Genomic DNA, 24,148 nt, shown 5'->3' with positions numbered 1-24,148 from the left:
AGTATGTGTTTTACAATTAAAGTACATCCCAATTCAACCTAGACACATTTTAAGTTCTGCAGAGCCACATGTAATTAGTGGCTACATATGGCACTGTGCTGGATTAGTCTTCAGAGTGGTTACTATATACAGCATATAAGAAAATTAACTGGCTCCTTTTTTAGTTTACATCACTGTCCCCTCTATACCTGTCACCTTCAGGCTTACCTCAGATCGATCAGGCTCAGTAAAGCTTCAAACAAATGTCTTCTATTTGGTCTTTCTTTCCTCCCAGCTATATACTATTTAATTCTAATATGAAGTTAAAATAACTACACACACACACACACACACACGTCTTTGACGGAAAAATAAAAACAAACTACTTTTTTTCTTCTTGTCACATTTGCAAGTTTACATATAAAACATTAGCTAAGAGGTTAGAAGGAGCGCCAAAGACCTGATTCTTTCATTTCTTTTAGGCTATGTCAAAAAGGATGTATCAAGACCATAGATATATTATTAGAAAACCCATTTCTGCCATCTCCTTAATCCTCCCACTTAAGACATACTACAGTCTAGATCAGCCATGTACTAACAATGGTTAAAACTAGGTAGTTCATGGTCATCTCTACTCTGCTTTCTATACTCGGACATTTTCCATAATTTTTAAAAAATGAAGAGAAAAAGCTAAGGAGCAAGCCCAAGGACACACAAATAATAATGATGATGATGATAACTGCTGTTTTTCATAAATGCTATTTATCAGCCGAGCGCAGTGGCTCACACCTATAATCCCAGCACTTTGGGAGGCCAAGGCGGGCAGATCACGAGGTCAGGAGATTGAGACCATCCTGGCTAACATGGTGAAACCCCGTCTCTACTAAAAATACACACAAAAAACTAGCCGGGTGTGGTGGCGGGTACCTGTAGTCCCAGCTACTCGGGAGGCTGAGGCAGGAGAATGGCATGAATCCGGGAAGCGGAGCTTGCAGTGAGCCAATCTCGCCCCACTGCACTCCAGCCTGGGCAACAGAGTGAGACTCAGTCTCAAAATAAATTAATTAAATTAAATTAAATTAAACACTATTATCATTTTTGTTAGTATGATATAGAAAGGAATTATAAGGATCCTCTGAAGAGATTAAGGGATCACCAGCTTAAACAATATCTGACTATGAGACTTTGAATCTAAACACACAGATAATGTTATTTTCCTTCACACAAAGTCCAATTTCTGAAATGTTTCCTTCCATTACTTTTGTAGAGGTGACACTATTAGAAAACTGACTTCTCCACTAAGTATTTTTCATGTACCAGCCACACAATCTTTCTCTACTGGGCACAAGTTACCACAGTGAAATAAGAACATGTTGCTTTGTCTTAGAGAAATTACTATTCCATTTACTCATATTCCTGTAAAAGTTTTGGACAGGTTACTAGCTCTATAAATACAGTTTAAGCCCCTTATGTTTAAAATAACACAAATTCTGGCAAAAGCTTGTTTGTATATTCTGAACCCAGAACAAATGAACCACTTTAGGCAATTCCAAAAGATTACACTTATGCTTTAAAAACTGTGCCAATGTTAATTAAATCTGGCAACTCTTAAGGGTTTACTTCACTGTATTACCTCAGAGTGGTTTAATTAGTTAAACTGAAATTAGGCTTCTGTCACTTCTAAAATCTAACTCCAAATCTGAACCAGAGTCTCCAGTGGTTTCAGCTGCTTTGACCACACTGTGGCATTGGTTTAACACTCTGAAATATTCTAAACCACACTGAGAATACAGGCTACAAGAGGAAATAGACGTGGGTTAACCATAACATTATCTGCACAAAGAAGAGGTAATGGCAAATCTTCTACAGACATCACATCCAGTCTTTGAGTCATTTCATCAGCTCATTAAATGTCAAGACAGGATTGCCCATGCAATCTTGGAATGCAGCCAGTCTACTACCAAAATTGCTGCTATGCAACTTCACTTGACAAGACAAGTTCAAGGAACAGATGCAGGAGGACAACCCAGCACCCACCATAAAATGTGCTAGAGTGGGAATGCTCTAAAGTTCTATAAGAGAAACTCAAATTATGCCCAAAATGAACCATTCTCTTCTAATGTTCCAGACAATATCCAAAACAAGCAGTTAATTAAAAGCTTACACATAAGAGAGACAGATATGACTGAGGGTTGGGGAGTATATTTTTTCTGATACAACTTCATAGAACATAAAATATAATTTCACATAAAGGGATTTTAAAACACAGAATATTTATCCATGGAAACAACATTTCAATCATGCCAAATCTCACTGAGGTGACAAATATAAAGAAATGCTTTGGACCCAGTAGGTGAAGTAAAGGGACACCATGCACCTGTTTAAGAGAGAGGTAGGGGCAATAACAGCGCTATATTCAAAGCCTTTTAACCTATTTCAGGATACATTATGTCTGAATACATATAAGTGATTTTAAATATGAAAACAATTAAAGTATCATAGTTACTCTGGGTAGTTATACAATATTTTTTGCACTGAATATTAAACATTTGCAATTACTATGCTCTTTTTCTGTTAGAGCTAAAAATTACTACTGTGACCAAAGCTTTCTAAAACCTGAATTACTCCAGGAAACGAAAAAATTGAGAACAGAGTTCCAGATGAAGGCATCATGATGATGAATGTCAACATCCTGGTCAATTATACTCAACTGCTTCGTAAGACACTTCTGAAAGCCTCACTGTCCTGAGGCCCCAAAAACCTAATAGGGAAAAGATTAACATGTCAACAAGGGAAAACCGCCCTGTTTGCTCTCATTCTTTTCAAGCACAGCTAAAATAAATTCTTTTGTTTTTTGGGCGACGGGGTCTTGCTCTGTTGCCCAAGCTAGAGTTCAGTGGCATGATCTCAGCTCACTGCAACCTCTGCCTCCCAGACTCAAGTGATCCTCCCACCTCAGCCTCCAGAATAGCTGGGACTAATTTTTGCATTTTTTGTAGAGACGAGGTTTTGCCATGTTGCCCAGGCTGGTCTCACACTCCTGGGCTCAAGTGATCTTCCCACTTCAGCCTCCCAAGTAGCTGGGACTCCAGGAGTGCACTACCATGCCCAGCTAATTTTTATTTTCTGTAGAGTCAGGGATCTCATTGTGTTACCCAGGCTGGTTTCAAACTCCTAGCCTCAAGGGATCCTCCTACCTCAACCCTCCCAAAGTGCTGGGATTTCAAGTGTGAGCCACTGTGCCCGATAATCAACTGGCAATTTTCAAATAGGAGTTCACAAATTTATTGTTATGCAATGTACCCCAGACACAAAATAACACAACAGGACAGCACCATGTTTACAACTCAATGAACATAAATCCAAAATCCAGGTGCTCTGCTGAGTTGAGGAATCTAATGATGGAGTTTATCAATATAATTCTTCCGTGATCATATGTTATGAGGATTTGGGGAGAAATATATATCCACACTAACATACGGTACATATTGTGTGGTAAAGTAGCACATATGGGCAAATATTCAGGTATTTAAATTAATTATTTTAAATATTTCTCAAACTGAAAGTATAATCAGTCTTTCTTTTTTTTAAAGCAGAGTCTTGCTCTGTTGTCCATGCTGGATTGCAGTGGCCTGATCTCAGCTCACTGCAACCTCCGCCTCCTGTGTTCAAATGATTCTTGTGTCTCAGCCTCCTAAATAGCTGGGATTACAGGCACATGCCACCACGTTGGGCTAATTTTTGTATTTTTAGTAGAGACGGGGTTTCACCATGTTGGCCAGGCTGGTCTCAAACCCCTGGCCTCAAGTGATCAGCACACATCAGTCTCCGAAAGTGCTGGATTACAGGCGTGAGCCACCGTGACCAGCCTCAAACTGAAGGTATAATCAATTTTAATGTTATAAATTGGCAAAGATTCAAAAGTACTTGTTGATACTTGTCATATTATCAGAACAGCCTCATCTCAAAAATAGATTTTTAAATTATAATTTCTTAAGGAGGAATTAATCTTACAAACCAACAGTTAAAAAAAAAAAAAAATTATCAACAAGTTCCTATATGTTTTTAACAATACAAAGGCTAAGATACCAGACAAAGAAGTTCCTTTAAAAAAGAAGTTTGAATACTTGGGAAACAAATTTCTTTATTAGGGTATTGATGAAATAAAGGAAGTTATCATAGGAAAATGTAGCCCTGCAATTTCAGGCTTAGAATATGAAACAGAACATTCACCAAATGCCAAGTGAATTTCAGTACACATTATACAAAATAATACCTTCTTTATTCAAAATTTCTTGGTACTAAAGGTTCTAATAATCTTTGTTTCTGTTTCCCAACAAAGTTGTGCCAGGTAAAATTAGGTTTGTACAAAACTAGCTATGGACATTGTATCCTCTTAAAGTAGGGAAGCTTACTCTAAGATTTAAAGCAAATACATATGTTCTTAAAGTAGACAGGAAAATCTTTTTACCTATACTATCATGTGTTGCTGCATTGTCAGTAGAAACTCAGAAATGAAAGTGGGGAGGAGAAACCAAAATAAAAAGTATATAATGAAAAAATAGGTCGGGCACGGTGGCTCATGCCTATAATCTCAACACTTAGGGAGGCCGAGGTGGGTGGATCATTTGAGGTCAGGAGTTGGAGGCCAGCCTGGCCAACATAGAGAAACCCCGTCTCTACTAAAAATACAAAAATTAGCCAGGCGTGATGGCATGCGCCTGTAATCCCAGCTACACAGGAGGCTGAGGCAGGGGTATCACTTGAGCCTGGGAGGCAGAGGTTGCAGTGAGCTGAGATCACGCCACTGTACTCCAGCCTGGGCGACGGAGTGAGACCAAGTCTCAAAAAAAAAAGGCCGGGTGCAGTGGTTCACACCTGTAATCCCAGTACTTTGGTAAGCCAAGGCAGGTGGCTCACCAGCCTGGCTAACACGGTGAAACCCTGTCTCTACTAAAAATACAAAAACTTAGCCAGGAATGGTGGCAGACGCCAGTAGTGCCGGTAGTCCCAGCTACTTGGGAGGCTGAGGCAGGAAAATGGCATGAACCCGGGAGGCAGAGCTCGCATGAAGTGAGCTGAGATTGCACCACTGCACTCCAGCCTGGGCGAAATAGTGAGACTCCATCTCAAAATAAATAAATAAATGAATGAATGAATGAATGAATGAATGAAAGAAAAAAGAAACTGTGAGAAAAATTTAGCTATGACAACACTACTGCTTTCAATAAAACCAAAGAGGCCGGGCGCGGTGGCTCAAGCCTGTAATCCCAGCACTTTGGGAGGCCGAGACGGGCGGATCACGAGGTCAGGAGATCGAGACCATCATGGCTAACACGGTGAAACCCTGTCTCTACTAAAAATACAAAAAACTAGCTGGGCGAGGTGGCGGGCGCCTGTAGTCCCAGCTGCTCGGGAGGCTGAGGCAGGAGAATGGCGTGAACCCGGGAGGCGGAGCTTGCAGTGAGCTGAGATCCGGCCACTGCACTCCAGTCCGGGCGACAGAGCGAGACACCGCCTCAAAAAAAAATAAAATAAAATAAAATAAAATAAAACCAAAGATTAGAAACATGTTGATTTTTGTCAATCAGTTAAATGGGTATACAACAAGAAAAGTAACCTCAAGAAAATATAAGCTAATAGTACATTCTGAATTTTACCATGGCAAAAATGTTTTAAACCTATAAATTATCAATGACATATCTTTGCTATTAGTAAGAAGTTCTACATGCCCTCAGTGCAACAGACGTTTTCAGCAGTAAAACCTGACTCCCCCCCCAAAAAAAGGAATGCTGTTAAGACAATGTTGTTCTGCCTCCTGAAGGGTCATATAAAATCGAAATAAAGACTTTTGATCTTTCCTCTATCAACATGAAAATTATTCTTTCTGCTAATGCTTTAGTACTTATTATGGGAAGGCCCCACAACAATATAGTAAAAATCGGGAGGTGGGGAGGGGGTGGTGGCAGAAGTACAGTGCAGACAAGTAAACTAGGTTTGTCCACAAAAGGCAATGAAGTCGTTTCAGCATAATGAAGAAGAGACATAAACAAGTACTAGCAAGCACCTTTTAAATAACACCTACAGATAGGTGGTCACTATCACCTGACAAGTAGGGAAAACAGACATACCCTCACATATATGTTATTCTATTAAAGCAGGAGCCAAATACCACAACCATTTTTTTTTAAAATGTGACATCATTAGCAATGTCCTATGCTCAATCTCTCCTTCCAGAAGCTTAGGTTAAATCTAGTCATTCTTTCTACAACTCTGTATAATATAAAAAACACATCTAATATCCAGAATTCCTCATTCCTTCTCCCTGGTTTCCCTAACGTAGCCAGCATCTGGTCACATCACCACTTACAAAAGAGGAAGCGAGAAGCTGATCTAAAGAATTTCCACTAAGCAAGTAGGTAGCATAAATGAGTGAACACAATGAGACTTTCCCATGTGATCCACTCAAGACACATAGGTTTACCATGTCTTACCTTGCTATATAATAATTTACCAAATAATTATCTTTTCTTTCCAAATGTACTATAAACACATATACAACAGTGTGATCCCAGACTCTTTTTTTTGAGACAGAGTCTTGCATCTTGTCTCCCAGGCTGGAGTGCAATGGCATGATCTTGGCTCACTGCAACTTCCACCTGCAGGATTCAAGCGATTCTCCTGCCTCAGCCTCCCGAGTAGCTGGGATTACAGGTGCCCGCCACCACGCCCAGCTAATTTTTGTATTTTTACTAGAGACAGGGTTTTGCCATGTTTGCCAGGCTGGTCTCGAACTCCTGACCCGCCTCGGCCTCCCAAAGTACTGGGATTACAGGCATGAGCCACCGCACCTGGCCAACCAAACAGACTCTTAAGTCTTTCAGAAGAGAACAGGGTTAACACAACCATAATTTGATACTCTCTTACAGTCCCAGCGAAAAGCAGCTTTCATTTGTAGGCATGACAAAAGCTAGGAAGCTTTCTAAGGAAAATGGGACTAGAAGGGAGAATGTCACCCAGACTAGGGTTAGATCAGTATCTGGGATTAGCTGCCACTAACAAAAGGCTAGCAAATACACTTCTTAGAAAAAGAGGGATTTTTAAAATTACATATCTTTCTAAAAGTTTTCAAGTTCAGTATTATCAAGTCAAGGGAGATGAAAAGCTGGTAGAAGCAGTTGCTCCTAGAATCACTACTAGTCTCAGGATGGGAAATCCCAGTTTTTCTCCCCTAGTTATGCAAGACTAATTTAGACGAAGAGCTGCACTCTTTCTTTAGTTTGCCAAGTATCAGATTTTACATCAACATAAGAAGGGAATAAATAACTATATGCTCTCTTTATTTCCTAGATGTGCCTATGTAAATAAAATGGCAAAGGCTCTAATGTCCTAATAGTGAAAACTCATCAGAATCTCCAGGGGAAATTATAAAGGGAGGTCTTCATATACAGAAGTAAATTTACCACAAACATCAGTCTATAAAAAGGGGACAAAAACCAAACAGCAGTTGTGTTCCAGCAAGCCTAGAAGGAGAAAGATGTATCTAAAAATAAGATTTATGGGTGACAGAGCCTTTGCAGATTAAAAGAATGAATGAAGGAACAAATGAACGAATGAATGAATGAATGAAAAAAATTAAAAACAGGTTTACAGATGCTGATACCATACAGGGAAGAAGGAAAGAATGGTTGAAGGAGCCAATGACGCCACTATATGTATGTGTGTATGTGTGTGTGTATATATATATATGAGCATAGCTCAAGAAAACATAACGAAGTGGCCAGAAAAGGAATTCTAATTTTAAAATCTACTGCACTCACTACAAACTAGGAAAATACATCCTATTTAATCGATGTTATATATTGTTTTATAAAGTGTATTAATTTTTATTCTTAAAGACAGTCATTGGGAACTCCATAAATTGTAATGTCTTTATCTGAATCCCTTCTGAACTATTTGTTATTCTGAATAAACTTCTGTAACTAAAGAATTATACCTAAAGTGGGGAAAATGAGCCTTGAAATATTCCCAGTAAGAAACAAATGATTTTATTTTCAGGCTAATCAGTCAGGCTAAGATGGGCAAAACCAAATATGGAATTTTAAAAACCCTGTGTGATAATAAATTGAAAGCATTCCCTTATGTAAATTTTCTTGCTACAGATATTCTTCTAAAATATATGGGCTTTAAACTGTTTTCCTAAGCATACTCATACCTATACACTCATGTATAGTTCATAATCCACAGGTGTGGACTAGATGGGATTAGGTAGGCAATCTATATTCAAGCAGACCAAAATGAAGCTAAAAGCCTGTCTGAAACATGAACCCATAACCTCTGTCTCATTAGCAATGCACTCCAACTGTTAAAAGATTCAAACATCAACTTGGATTTGAAAAGAGTGGGAGGCAGTGAAATACTAACAGGGAGAAAATTTATGGAGTCTATGCAAAAGTTTCTATTAATGAAAACCAGCTGCAAGAACAACAGATGCCGTTTTCAGTATTTGAGCCTGGTGGAATACTAACGGCGTTTTCTTCTACTCCAAGTTTCCATTTTGGAAGCAAGGCCCTTTAAGTCATTATTCCCTCAGAGTCATAGGTACTCTACAGAATACCTTTCTAAAACAACTGTTCTAGAGTCTGAATTTTCTGTCCATTAGATGTGTACAGTGTCTCTCTGAAGAGTCATTTAAAGCCATCCTTGTATGAGAAGTTTCCCCCAAAGGAAAATTGAGATCTTAACTCTGTTTTATCTATGTGATCCATAAGACCTGTAGCAAAGTCTAATTCGAAGTTGTTAATTTTAGACTTAACACCAATATCAGAGATACATGCCACTAACAAAACATTGTGATAAAATATTAATCACTGATTATTTTCACCATCATCTATTTGATTGCCACAAACTTAATTCTACCACTTGGTAAATATTTTTTTCCCAACCTTTGCTTAATTAGTCTTGCTCCCACACAGCCCATAAATCAATTTTAAAATTGTTTGCATGTAACCAGCATATTATTTAATACATTCTACCATCCACCCCAAAACAAGTAACAGCAATAAAAGATATATACACACACACATACACATACATATGGACTTTGTTTTCCTAACTTAGGACAGCCAGTTCTTCCAGTACAGAGCTTACATAATTTTGGTTTGCAGGAATCACCCCTAGGAAATTCAGGCAGTGGCTTTACCCGAAATGACAAAAATCACTTATATAACCTTTTAAGACTAGAACCTGTTCAACAGCCATTTCTCATACCAATACATCTCTCTATCCTAGGATTACATGGAAGAGAATATATTATCCCTAGAATCATGAAGGTTGAGTAAAATTTCTGTAAAACGTACCTTTGGTACCCCAGACAACTGTTAAGAAGAAAGAATATCTGTACTCAAATTATTATACTGTCAACTCAAAACCCATTATAAAAGTGGCTTGAAAATGAAAAAGCAAAAAACAAACCTCAATCTTGTCTGTTTTGGCATCTCCCCAGTATATTTTGCCTTCATCATAATCCAAGGCTAAACCATTTGGCCATCCAAGAGAAGTGTTAACCAATACTACACGGTCAGAACCATCCAGAGCTGCTCGCTCAATTTTCGGAATTTCTCCCCAATCAGTCCAATACATGTACCTATAGAAGTATACAGAAAATGAGCTAATAATAGATAATAAGATGTAACTTTCAGATATTCTAAAGGTGAGATCCACTCCTCCTATTACACTGGTATCATCAGTTAATGCCACAGAAGGGAAAAAAAGCATATGAAGAGTGTGTTTAAGACATTTATCACAGCAGTATATAAGATTGTGGGAAATTTTCAGATCAAACAGCATGTTCCAGAGCCAATCCTGAAAATGCCTCCCAATAACGAGATTACAGTTTTACTTCTTTTTAAAAAAAAAACACTGTGTGCCCTTTTCCATGAACTTTCTCTCTTTTCCTTGATGGCTTGTCATCTCTGGCACAAAAGGCTTATCACAGCAGTATTAGTCAGATGGCAAACTGAATTCTCAAAATAACTATTTCTTGCCGCAGTGCTAAGTGATTCTTATGGCTCCTGGATGTTTAAATGGCTCTAAGGCATTGGTATATACTGAGGTGTAATTTGTCACTATGCTCGTCCTCAGAAAAAATCTCATAATAATAACAAAACTGTTCAGTATGTAAAAAGTTGTACTTCCCTAGACTATGATCCAGGTGGCATGGTAAAACAAAACAAATAAACAAACAACAACAAACTAGAAGTAAAGCCGCACAGGCTGACAAAGTTTTGGAAATCAAGTTATTCATGTATTTAGGGAAATAAAAGTAAGCTATATTCTTACTATAAAGTACTGAAAATGGAATTAAAGCTTCTAGGGGAAGGGAAAGAGTTCTGAAAACAATTTCTTTCCACATTTTTCATGGTAATGATGCAATCCGAGCAAAATCTGCAGACAACACCCAAAGTCAGCAAACATGGACTTAATTTAGAAAGAAAAAATATCTAAGACATCCACTGCAAAAAACTAGCAATTTTTAAACTTGAGATTGTATTCCAATCACCATATCCTAAAAATAGACAGTCATTAACGAGCTGTTTACTGGAAACCAATATATATATATACACATATATGTATGTGTGTGTCATGTTATCTTAGTCAATGTTTTTAGGAACCTGTGAAAAACAGAAACACTGCACAGAATTTGCTATCAGTAGAGCTTCTTACCCAACCATGGGATCTAACACAATAGCCCGGGGTTCCTCTAAGTCCTCTGAAATCAAGATCTTCCTCATGGTCCCATTGAGCCTTGTCACTTCTATTCGATCAGTGCCAGTGTCCGTCCAATAAAGATTTCGTGCAACCCAGTCCACAGCAATACCATCAGGATGGGCAATTTGAGCAGTGACCACAAACTGACTGCCAGATCCATCTATAAATGAACGGCGTATGGCCCTCACTTCATCATCAGTCCAGTAGATGTAGCCTTCCACAGGATCGTAATCTATGGCAATGGCATGACGGATGTCTTCTAACTGCAGAACAATGTCTGTAAAATCTGGTGTATCCAAAGAAATGCGTCTCAAGTCTGTCCTTCGAGCTAAAAGCAGTAATTCTGTGGCACCTAGAACAACAAAGTGAAATGAAGAATAGTTTGAAATCCAGAGATAAAATTTACCTGCTCTAGATAAAGAATTAAGAACTGAAAAATAAATATAAAATTAATATAAAATATACCTAAATTAACACAAAAGGATATAAGCTCTCTTTAGAGTGGAAATGGAAAGTAATACAGTGAAATAGGAAGAATCTGCTCTGAAGTCAAGCTGTTTAATGGCTAACTCTCCAAATTAAGTTGTGATACACTCTATGGTTTCACTGGAATTAATCCAGCTAGTTAAAAGTACAATGAATAATGACTATGTAATGACTAAGAAGCTAAGTAGCTGAGTATTAAAGGAGAAGGAGATGTAGGATATAGATCTTTTGTTCAAGAAGCATTTTTAAAAAAAAGATAAAGAAATTTAGGACAAGAATCTTTGTGGTTGATAGGAATGTTCTAAAATTGGATCGTGGTGGTAACTGTATAACTCTGTCAATTTACTAAAAAGTCACTGAATTGTACAATTTAAAAAATGGATGGATTTTATATGGTATGTACGTTACATCTCAGTAAAGCTGTCTTAACAAAGAGAAATACAGGGCAATAACTCACAGAATTGAGGACAAAGCAAGCTATGGAGAAGCAAACAGCTGCAGTAGAGCGAAGGAACCAGATAAACATAACACAGTGGTTAAGAGTTGTGGATCCAATATAATTTGATTCAAGAAGCTACACAAACATTGGGAAAATATCTAATCCCTCTAAGCCTAGTTTCTTCATCTATACCTTGTAAGGCTGCTGTAAGGATTAAAGGAGATAAATCTAAAACTCAGGAAGGTACTGAACACGTAAGTACTTAAGAAATATTAACTAATACTTACCAACAGTATTAAAAAATAAAGACTTTCAGATTTTTATTTTACTGAATTTTAAATTAGGTTTATTTATGAACTGTTTTAAGCCCAAGCCCCAAATATTTAACCACATAACTAAGAATGAGGATACTGAGCTCAATTTTTTTCTCATTTTAAATGTTCAAGTAAACCACCAGCAAAAAATCATCTAACTATAAGAAGCTAATAAAAGATAGGAAGCAAATTGACAACTGAAAGAACAAGAAAAGATTCCCAGCTAAATAAATGAGTCCAAAACAAAATGCTGGCATATAAACTTCAAGAATCAACCTGCAATTACAAGTTAAAAAACTGCGAAGAGGAGTGAAGCCTCTCAAAATCGGCTCTTTCACTCTAGAGCTAATTATAAATGAATCCAACTTGAAGAAAATACAGCCCAAATGCCACTGCAGGAACCAAGTAGGAATAACTTTGTACAATTCACTGCCCCGGCTAACAACCAAAAGGAGCCAGCCCAGAACTTCACAAAGAAGTCATAGAGCTGTTAATTCGAGCAAGGTGATCAAAACGGAACAGTTAACTTAAGGCTACTACATGCCAAATGCACATATGAAATTCAAAACTGGTTAAATATGTACACTTGCACTGCTGTGAGGGAGCAGATAGACCATTATTGCTAAAATAAATCCTCTGTTTTAAAGTCAGGCTACATTTTTAAAGAAAAAAGCAACATGACAAAAACCTTTTGTTTTAAATTGAAACCAAATTGTTGTCTGCCATGGAAACCATTTGACAAGAGTCAGCCAGCTTCACCTTTTACTATGAGGATAATTTATCAATGCCAAGTCATAACAAACATCCTGTACACAGACTCAATTCCATCTCTCTGACTCCCTGGCCCCCTTGCCAGGGACTCTCACACACTCCAAAACACAGGCTTCTGCTTTTCACAGTGAGATAAAGAAGCCACAGCTAAATATAACAATTTTCTTACCAGGTCTTGCTGGTTGCTAGAGAACCAGATGGTGATCCATAGGGGTGACAATGAAGAATAACATTCTCATTAAGAAGAAAAACAGAAGAACTGGTGTTCTTCCAAACTGGAAGTCCCTTAAACTGTCCTAAATCAGTATACCTTCTCCAACATGCCCTCTCTACAGGGAATTAAGAGTAAGGAGAAGAGGCAAAGTGTGTTTCTTAAGCATAAAAAGAAGTTGTTTTAAACAGTACAATATGGATTTTTTTTCCTAGCTCTGAAAGAATCTCTCTGTTGTTAAAGAGCAATTTAAAATGTCCTTAAATAATTTGCTATAAAATATATCTCATGATATTCTTTGTAGCTCAAAGTTTAATAAACATACTTTCTTTCACAGAGGTTCTTTATTCACAAATGCTAACTGTTAACAATATATTCTTTATGAGAATACTCATTTCTATAAGTATCAACTGTGATATCAATGACTATGAGATTTGACAGAAAAGATACAAGTAACTTTTTTCAAAAATATGTTATTTAAAACACTAAAGTAATTTAAAAAATAGCATTCAAGTGATGCCACAGAACAAAACACCCTATTCTAAACCATGTGTGAAATTAAGTGACTGGTCTCCCAAAGCAGTATAACCTAGAGAGCTGATTATAGAGAAAACAAATCATAAAGAATTCCAATAGTTACAAAATTTTCCATTTTGGATAATATCTTCTTACCATCTTTGCAGGTTTTTCCATTCTCCAGGAGTTTGACCCCAGTGGGACAAGCACACTGATAAAAAGGCTTGACTGGAGACATCAAACACAAATGGGAACAACCCCCATTGTCAATTCCACATGGATTTGTGGCTGTCAAATACAAATCACATTGATTAATACCAATGATTACTAAGTACACAAAGGTTAACAACCATAACATGAACAACTGTGATAAGCCAAAATTATTACCAAATGTCATGCAGGTGCTTGACTATCAAACCATCTGCAAAGACAGGAATTAATCAGTATGAATTTACTTAGTATTTTGTATTCAAAGAGGAATACACAAGAAGTAAAGCAGGAGATCCCTGCCCCAAAAGAAGTTACAATTCAATCAGTTAAACAAAATTAACAAAAAGTAAAACTAAAAAAAAAAAAAAAAAAAACCAATAAAACTAAGTGCTATTTTGCACATTATAGACAATAAGTATAGAGTCATATGGGAAAAAACCCACTGAGGTTTAAAGAACTGAAGAGCTTTGTGGAGTATATAGCACAGGAGCCTTCAAGGATAGGACGGATAGATAAGAGGACATTTCACGTATGGTAACGCTATCTGAATAAAACTTTGGGGGCTACAAACTGGGTAAGATAATCAGGTGAACGGTGTAACTGGAGAGTAAGACTTCTATTAACTAAAAGGAACTAAAGCTGAATGAGTACAAAGAATGGGAATAGATTAAAGTGAAGGACACTGAAAGCCAAGAAAAGTAATTATGTTGAAAAGTCATGCCTTGGGAAGATTAACATAGAAGGGATAAGCAGAAAAAAGGGGAAAATGAAAAGCAGAGAAAACTAATTAGCAAACTTTGGAAATTATGGAAAAGGATATATGTCCAAACAATACTCATAGAAAAAAATCAACATAAGATGGAGACCAATGGAACATGAAAGATAAAAGTAACCAACATGACAGATAACTGCAAATTCTCAAATTAGTAAAACACAAAGGACCAACAATGCCATTTAAAAATGAAAAACAGGAGGCCAGGCACGGTGGCTCATGACTGTAATCCCAGCACTTTGGGAGGCCAAGGCGGGTGGGTCACTTAAGCCCAAGAGTTTGAGACTAGCCTGGGTCACCAACATGGTGAGACCCTACCTCTATAAAAAATACTAAAATTAGCCAGGTGTGGTGGCATATGCCTGTAGTCCCCGCTACTCGGGAGGCTGAGGTGGGAAGATCACTTGAGCCTGGAAGTTGGAGGCTGCAGGGAGCCATGATCACATAAACGCACAACAGAGTAAGACTCCATCTCAAAAAAACAAACAAAAAACAGGGAAAATTCTCTTTTCAGACCTATGAAGAATAAAAAAAATTCATATGAGTGACTGAATGTTTTCTTTTGTACAGAAGAGTAACACATACATTTAAAAACATTTTTATGGGCTCATGATCATCAGATTCCAACATAACACTTTCAATATTTGATTATCTCCCCCTAAATTGAAAGAATATAAGGCAACACACGTTGCAAAAACTCTTCATTTTTGGCTATGTAATAAAATCTGAAATACACTCAGATGCCAGACATTTATTTACACAAAAGTGCCAAACCCTTAACATTCTCATATTCCTTTTAAACCTAATTCCAGTCATCTCTTAAAAGTTCTCAGCAGTCATATCCCAAGTCATTGTAAAGGCTGACCAAAAATAGAACCAAAACTAAGGAAAACAAGGTGGGAGGGGTACGCAGAAAAGTTTAAGTAGGTATTTTATTTAGCAAGCTGAGGTACTTAAATTCAAATACATTCTAGATTAACGGAGTTTTCATTTAAAAAGAAGAGAGAGTTTTTTTTTTTTTGAGACATAATTTTGTTCTTGTTGCCCAGGCTGAAGTGCAATGGCGCGATCTTGGCTCACTGCAACCTTCACCTCCTGGGTTCAAGTGATTCTCCAGCCTCAGTCTCCCAAGTCGCTGGGATTATAAGCATGCGCCACCACACCTGGTTAATATTTTTGTTTTTTTAGTAGAGACGGGGTTTCGCCATGTCGGCCAGGCTGGTCTCAAACTCCTGACCTCAAGTGATCCACCTGCCTCGGCCTCCCACAGAGCTGGGATTACAGGCATGAGCCTGTAATCCCAGCCTGGCCCAAGAGTTTGTTTTTTAAACACACTCACATCAACACATTCAACTACATATTGAAAGAAATAATATGAACAAAAACTTAATTTGTTATAAGCCTAGCATATAAGCTATCTCAATTTTTCAACTATCTTTCTCTTCTCCACCTCTAGAACTGCTGACCCAAAAAGTCTGAGGTGTTCTGTCGTGATAGGCTACAAATGATCTAGGCTATTGCCTAACCTGAATTATATTTTTACATTTTCCCTTTTTTTTTGAGCAAAGTCTTGCTCTGTTGCCCAGGCTGGAGTGCAGTGGCACAATCTCAGCTCACTGCAATCTCCACCTCCCAGGTTCAAGTGACTCTCCTGCCTCAGCCTCCCAAGTGGCTGGGACTACAGGTGCACACCACCACACCCCATTAATTTTTGTATTTTTTAGTAGAGACAGGGTTTTGCCATGTTGGCCAGGCTGGTCTCAAACTCCTGACCTCATATGATCTGCCTGCTTTGGTCTCCCAAAGTGCTGGGATTTTAACTCTTTTTTTTTTTTTTTTTTTTTTTTTTTTGAGACCGAGTCTTGCTCTGTCTCCCAAGCTGGAGTGCAATGGCGCAATCTCAGCTCACTGCAACCTCGGCCTCCCGAGTTCAAGTGATTCTCTTGCCTCAGCCTCCCAAGTAGGATTTTAACTCATTTTTATTCCCGCCAATTATCTTTGGATATGCCCTCCCTCCCTCCTCCTGATTCTCACTAAAGCCAGACATTAGAGTGCTACAAAGCTGTTCCAACTTGCAATTTAAAAATCAAGGATCACTTACCATTTGGCTGCCTCTGTTGGCTGAAGGCATGTATATCCATGGGAGAGAAGATGTTAGAATGGATTTCACGCAGACCCTCACCAGTATACTTGTTGCAAGCCAAAATGGAGTGTGTGCTCCAGTCAGTCCAGTACAATATGTCCTCAAATAACGTCAAGGCAAAAGGATGTGGAAGCGAACCTTTAACCACTGCCTGCCTATTAATACAAAGAGAAAAATTTAAACTTATTTCTAAATTTTCTTCTTCTACCATAACTTCACCTCTCCCATTAAAATGATCTTAGTTCACATTAACACATACAAATCTTGAGTAATACATACCATTAGGTCAAATACACCTATAAAAAATAATTTACATAATGAATTCATATATATTTTTAAGGTATCCAAAAGCCCCAAACAAGCACTTCGGAATAGTCCCTAACTTGGCAGCAGGCCTCAAGTTCAGTGCAAGATACCCGGCAGAGAGACAGCACTGCTTTTTCATTGTTTGCACTGCTGTCAAATCCTCCTCTTCAGCTACCATCTCTGGACTCACAGCTTCCATCCTTTCACGTAATTCATGTCATCAGACAGAGAAAGGTAAGTAATGAGAAAAATCACAGGGGTTACAGTTGGCACTGAAGTAGATATATATCAGCAATAGGTTTTTTCCTTCTTGATGTGAAAGAACAAAGAACCTGAGCCTGTTTTGTCCATCACTTCTTATGGTTTTGATAACTTAGAATGAAACATAAGCATGAGGCCAAAATGGCATGCAGGTAGCACTCTCCCTGCAAAGCCCCGTCTAGCTCCAGCAAATAATCATCTTAGCTGGCTTTTCACTCTATTCAGGAGCCAAAAAGAAGTCCTGTCACTGGTAGAATATATTCATGAGACAAAGCAGACCCAAAATGTTCACGAGCAATACATACTGTTTAAAAGGAAACGCAGACAGCCTAGTTAGCACTTAAGGCACAGAACTTTGTAGAGTATAAGAGTTATAGAACAAGAAAATGCTCTGGAATAATGAACAAATCACGTTTTGAGTCAAAATAATATTCAAGAAAATACATGTTTTGATATTTTCATAAATTCATGTTTCCCAATTTCCCAATAGCCCACCCAGGAGGCAGAGATGGGTAGAGAGGGAGGAAGGGAAAGAAAAATGAAGGGAAAAGGGAGGGGAAAACATAAGCTACTGAAGAGAAATCAGAAGTATCACATATCTTAAGAAAGATGATTCAGGCCGGGCGCGGTGGCTCACGCCTGTAATCCCAGCACTTTGGGAGGCCAAGGTGGGCGGATCACGAGGTCAGGAGCTCGAGACCATCCTAGCTAACGAGATGAAACCCATCTCTATTTAAAAAAAAAAATACAAAAAAATTAGCCGGGCGTGGTGGTGGGCGCCTGTAGTCCCAGCTACTCAGGAGGCTGAGGCAGGAGACTGGTGTGAACCAGGGAGGCGGAGCTTGCAGTGAGCTAAGATCCGGCCACTGCACTCCAGCCTGGGCTGCAGAGCGAGACTCCGTCTCAAAAAAAAACAAAAAACAAAAAAAAGAAAGATGATTCAATTTTCAGGTCCTTGAGGTTAACTGACATTTTCTACTAACAGACTACCAGCATATTAAATTAAAGGCAATTAAGATCATGTTTAAGTGTAAGCAGGATTACCATCTGTGATTACACATGGAATGGTCTTAGTCTAAAGCATTATAAATTCAGACAAGGTACCTGCACTGCCAACCCATATCACCAGTTTTCTCATTTTCCTTAATCCTCTCTTCCCTAAGTAAAAAGCTTACTATTCCTTCTCATTTCCCAAAGAGAACTATCACAATGCCTTCTCCTGAAGTGCTTTCTTCCACTTTTTAAATGGACAGTTTTATTAAATTTACTAAAGAGACTATATTATTTACAGGGTGATGGCACAGTTTATGTTCAATTTTAAACAGGCCTGTATATTTCACACTAAAGTCCTTCCAAAATTCATAGTGGAAAGAGAGAGAACTGAGAAAGCTGCCAAAAAAGACAAGTAACACAAATGAAAAATAAAGAGTTACTTGGCATTTCACCATCTTAAAGAACTGCTTTGAAAAACTCAAGGAAAAAAATGCTTTCAAAAAGTTCTTTGTATATCATTAAGTGAAAAGTTGAAATTCACTCTACTGAACTAAACATAGGAAAATAAACAAATGGAAAAGGCAAAATCGCTAAAAGCTATATTCATTTTATATATTAACTGAATGCATAAACTTAGAAACCAGAGGTGAGCTTAAATCCCCCCTTGACACTTATTACTGACACCATTTCTGCAAGTTTTATTTCTTCATCTGTCAACGGAAGGTAATAATCTATCCTCACTGAGTTACTATGAAGATTAAACAACACATGCAAAAGCCATTCAGCACTATGCTTGCTACTTAACACTTTCATTAATGATTCCTCAATTTTAAGACACATATTTTCAATATTTTAATATTTCTGATATAAGGGTAACATTTACAATGCGAACATTTCATGTGGTAGTTTTATAAATCAGTAAGTTCTTAAAATCAATGGCTTATTAGAATCAGTAAATACCATACTAATTTTTTTTTTGAGACAGAGTCTCGTTCTTGTCACCCAGGCTGGAGTGCAGTGGCGTGATCCTGGCTCACTGCAACCTCTGCCTCCAGAGTTCAAGCGATTCTCTTGCCTCAGCCTCCCAAGTAGTAGCTGGGATTACAGGCGTGCACCACCATGCCTGGCTAGTTTTGTATTTTTAGTAGAGATGGGGTTTCACCACGTTGAGCAGGCTGGTCTCAAACTCCTGACCTCAGGTGATCCGCCCTCCTTGGCCTCCTAAAATGCTGGGATTACAGGCGTGAGCCACTGCGCCCGGCCCTAACATTAAATTTAAATGTCACTTTCTTTTCATAGCCATTCTTAATTTCCTCCCGCCACAAACCAAGTTAGTTTTCTTTCTCTATGTTCTCATAGCAGTTAGTGAACTGTTTTATAACTGTTTACCTATCCAACAACTCCATAACAGATAACCTTTTTGAGAGTAGAACTCTAGCTCATTTATATACCAAGGATCTCACACAATGGTAAGGTGCACAAATTAGGTACACTTACTAAATGCTCTGGGGATGCTTGATAAAATTAAATGTTTTTAAGAAAATATGTAATTAACAGAGCTGAACCAAAGGCAGAACTAAGAACACTATCATGCAAGGGTGATATAATGATTTGTCCAGCCAACTATGACTTGTTCCTCAAAGCAGGGATAACCACACATAGTTTTCCCCTTTCTTCTCTCTGGCTGAGATTATCAAGTAAGCCCACCTCCTGATTCCCATCTGGAAACACAAGTTACTTCAAGGAGGAGTTAGTTGATCATGGCTGCTAAGAACCAAAGTGACAGCTAAGATCCAAGCCCAGTTCCTCAATAGTAGGTCACAACAATAACAGAAACTAAAAAATGGATCACCACCCTGGAGACCACAGAAAAGAAACCGAGACTCCCCTCAACCTGACTGAAGTTTTCATATAGTGCTTGCAATCTCTGAGCATCATCTCCTGCCTATGTCTGTCATATTCTGCAACTTACTGATAAAGCTCACCACTGCCAATACCTCCCAGGCACCTCTTGCTAGCTCTCTGAGATTCTTTGAACTTTGCAAGGTGGTTCTTTCGAACTCTGCACCAACTGGACTTATCCTTTATAAAACATCTGCATGCCCTCATTTAGTTTTTGTTTCTGGATCTCCTCCCAGATAGTCATCTTCTGCCCCTCTCTCAGAACTGCACACTTGTGTGAGTAATAAATCTTTCTTTAATCATACCACAGGACTCCTGTCATGAGTTCTGACATCTGAACTTAACCTTGGAAGGAAGCCTCCTTTCACCACAGTGAGGTTATAATAATATCTAAGAAGACAACATCAGCAGTGATGGCAAAGCTTTTTAAAAATCTCCACAAATCCTCCACATGAAAACAGAGAACAACTAGGTAATGAACCCCAAACCCCATGGACAACATTCACAACAAAGCTAGGTAAAACCCAGGATACAAAATGATACAGAAAACTACCAACAGCCATTAAGATATGACTGATATTGGCACCTCTGCAGGATATGAGAAAGAAACAATAGGACATCTGGCAGGACAGAACACATAAAACAGACAACACTGGAAAGCTTAGTAAACCAATCTAAGAACAGCAACCAGCTATGACGCGTTCTGGCCACTTCAAGAGTAAGTGAATACAATGAATTCATCGTCAGGCACCGAAAGGTCTAGCACTATACTTTAACCTATTGTGAACTCTCAAAATTGTCCTTCCTGGGCTGCCTTCCAGACAAAGCCTCATACTGAAGAGAAATCACTGGGAGCAGACTGAAAAGTGTGCATGATTGGTACAGGAGAAACAATGAAAAATAAGGTACAGAATAAAGCAGGAGAAGGAAAGTGGGAGAGACAGGAAATCCCAGAAAGCTAACTGCCATTATTTTTTAAACATATACACATAGACATGAGAGTTCTGTGAAACTGGAAAACTTATGAACTCTGCCTTCTTCTGTATGTTCAAGCAAAACAGTTTCACCTGAAAATAAGAAAACAAAGTACTAATGTCAATTCCCATTAATAAGTTAATATTAAAAATAAGAAGAGGATAAAGTGAAGAATAACATCCCTACAGACAATAAAAGTATGACACAAAGATATGGAAATAGAACAAATTAAACTGATAACTTATTTCAAAACAGTCAAAATCTTTAAAATAAGATACTAGTCATAAACGAACAACACAAATTAGAATCAGACAACTCAGAAGTGAGGTGACAGAACTTGATGAAAGAATGAGAAATACAAAAATATATCATTTCAGAAATGAAGTCTAAGAAATAAGAATCAATAAACATAATACATAAAGAAAAATACTGAAAAGGAAGAAATATTACAGAATAGAGAAAAATATTTTTTTAATGAAATATTTGAAGGACAAAGGACAAGGGAGAGAACAGAACTATACTGGAACAAGGAAATGACTCCAGATGATAACTTGAACCCTCAGGAAAAATGAAGAATACCAGAAACAGTAAACATGCAGGTTAATACAAAAGACTCTATAAATAGTGTTTTCTCTTTTTTCTTTAACCTTTTTAACAGACATAAGATTGTATAAAGCAATACGTATAACCCTGTGTTAGATACAATAGAAATGTAATACAAATGACAATAATAACACAAAGGATGGGAGAGAATGGGAATATACTTAGAGTAAAATGTATGTACTTTACATAATTAAGTTAATATCACCACAAAGTAGATTTTAACAAAATGCATGTTGCAATCCCTAAAATAATTACCTTTACAATCCCAAAAATACATTTTAAAATTATCAACCAAGGAATCAAAATGACACACCAGAAAATATCTACTTAATACAAAGGACAAAGGAATAAAGATGACGTAAGACAAATTAAAAAAAAAAAAACACCAAAATGTCAGACATAAACCCAACCATATCATTAATGACATTCAATGTGAATAAACACACCAATCAAAAGGCAAAGCCTGGGCCGGGCGCGGTGGCTCAAGCCTGTAATCTCAGCACTTTGGGAGGCCGAGACGGGCGGATCACAAGGTCAGGAGATCGAGACCATCCTGGCTAACACGGTGAAACCCCGTCTCTACTAAAAAATACAAAACACTAGCCGGGCGAGGTGGCGGCGCCTGTAGTCCCAGCTACTCGGGAGGCTGAGGCAGGAGAATGGCGTGAACCCGGGAGGCGGAGCTTGCAGTGAGCCGAGATCTGGCCACTGCACTCCAGCCTGGGTGACAGAGCGAGACTCCGTCTCAAAAAAAAAAAAAAAAAAAAAAGGCAAAGCCTGTTAGACTGACTAAAACAAAGGTTACACTATATGCTGTTTATAAAAGACACATTTTACATTCAAAGATACAAATAGATTGAAAAGAAAGGGTTACAGTAAACAGTCGTCATAAGAGAGTTGGAGCAGCTCTATCAGACAAAATAGATTTTAAGTATAAAAAGGTAACTAGAGATACAGTGGCAGGTTTTATGAGAAAGAGTCTTCAGGAAGATATAATTAGAAACATACAGGTACCTAAAAACAGAGCCCCAGAACAAATGAAGCAAAATCTGACAGAAATGAAGGGAAAAATAGGCAGTTCAACAATATATATAGTTGGAGAGCTCAGCACCCTATTCTCACTAAAGGAAAGAACAACTAGATAGAGAATTACTAAGGATATAGAAAATTTGAACATTATTAACCAACTTAACCTACTATCTATAGAACATTCCATGCAACACCAGAATACACAATCTTTTCACGTACATGTGGAACTTTCTCCAGGACACCACATGCCAGGAGACAGAATTAATCTTAAAAGGCTGAACTCATATAAAATATACTACTATCTGACCATAATGAAATTCATCAAGAAATCAACAGAAGAAAATTTGGGAAATCAAATTATTTTCTAAATTTTTGAAATTTCTTTCTCAATTTCCTCTAAATCAGCAATGGGTCAAGGAAGAAACTACAATAAAAGTTTTTAAATATTTTGAGCTAAAGAAAATGAAAATGCAAAATATGGAAATGTATATAGAATACTAATGCCTATATTAGAAAAGAAGAGAGATCACAAGTCAATTATTTATGATTTAACCTTAAGAAACTGGAAGAAGAGTAAATTAAATCCAAAGCAAGCATAAGGAAGAAAATAAAAACATTAGGGTAAAAAGAAAAAAAAAAAGGCAACGAAACAGAAAAACAATAAAGGGGGGAAATCAATAAAACCAGAAGCTGGTTGTTCTTTGAAAAGATCCACAAAATTGACAACCCTTTAGTGCTAGATTGACCAAGAAAAAAAGACGCAAATTATGAAAACCGTGAATAAAGTGATGAATGAAAGAGAAACACTGGCTTACAGAAATTAAAAGGATTACTAGGAAATACCATTAACAACTTTATGCCAACAAATTACACAAATTTATGAAACAAAAATATTCCTGGAAAAAAACCAAATTACCAAAACTGACTCAAGATGAAACAGAAAATCTGATAGATCTACAGCATACAAGGAAATTGAATTCATAATTAATACTTCCCAAAAAGAAATCCCCATGCCCAGATGGCTTCGATGGCGAATTCTACCAAATATTTGCAGGAAAAATTGTATCAACTGGTCACACACTCTTCCACAAAACAAAGAACGAGGAAGTATCTCCCGACTCTAGGAGGCTGATATTATGCTAATCTCAAAACCAAATAAACACAAGAAAAACAAACTATGGATCAATATCCTTCACTATTAAAGGCATAAAAATCCTCAACAGAATATTAGCAAACAAAATCTAACAACATTTCAAAAGAAGTATAAACCACGACCAAGTAGAACTTATCCCAGAAATGCAAGATTGGTTTAACAACTGAAAACCAATTACTGAAATTCACCATGTTCACAAAATAAAGAATAAAACCGCATAATCATTTCCATAGATGCAGAAAAAGGACTGGACAGAATCCAGTAATTATTCATGGTAAAACTGTCCGTAAACTAGGAATAGAAAGGAACTTCTTC

The 24,148-nt window shown here is 37.6% G+C and overlaps 1 protein-coding gene across 2 annotated transcripts in view; it reads right to left on the bottom strand.

Moving 5' to 3' along the window:
- The window catches only part of LRP6 (LDL receptor related protein 6), a 161,005-nt gene that overhangs the window by 55,895 nt on the left and 80,962 nt on the right, over positions 1-24,148 (bottom strand). For both annotated transcript variants that reach the window (XM_033222837.1, XM_033222838.1), the window contains exons 4-7: positions 16,570-16,766; positions 13,643-13,774; positions 10,705-11,101; positions 9,454-9,625 (exon numbers count right to left, since the gene is read on the bottom strand). In XM_033222837.1, coding sequence (XP_033078728.1) covers positions 9,454-9,625; positions 10,705-11,101; positions 13,643-13,774; positions 16,570-16,766 — 898 coding nt within the window. The remainder of the gene's footprint in view (positions 1-9,453; positions 9,626-10,704; positions 11,102-13,642; positions 13,775-16,569; positions 16,767-24,148) is intronic.

This window comes from Trachypithecus francoisi, unplaced genomic scaffold (genome assembly GCF_009764315.1).
Source record: "Trachypithecus francoisi isolate TF-2019V2 unplaced genomic scaffold, Tfra_2.0 Lachesis_group11, whole genome shotgun sequence".
Taxonomy (NCBI): domain Eukaryota; kingdom Metazoa; phylum Chordata; class Mammalia; order Primates; family Cercopithecidae; genus Trachypithecus; species Trachypithecus francoisi.
This window is presented reverse-complemented; position numbering and strand designations above follow the sequence as displayed.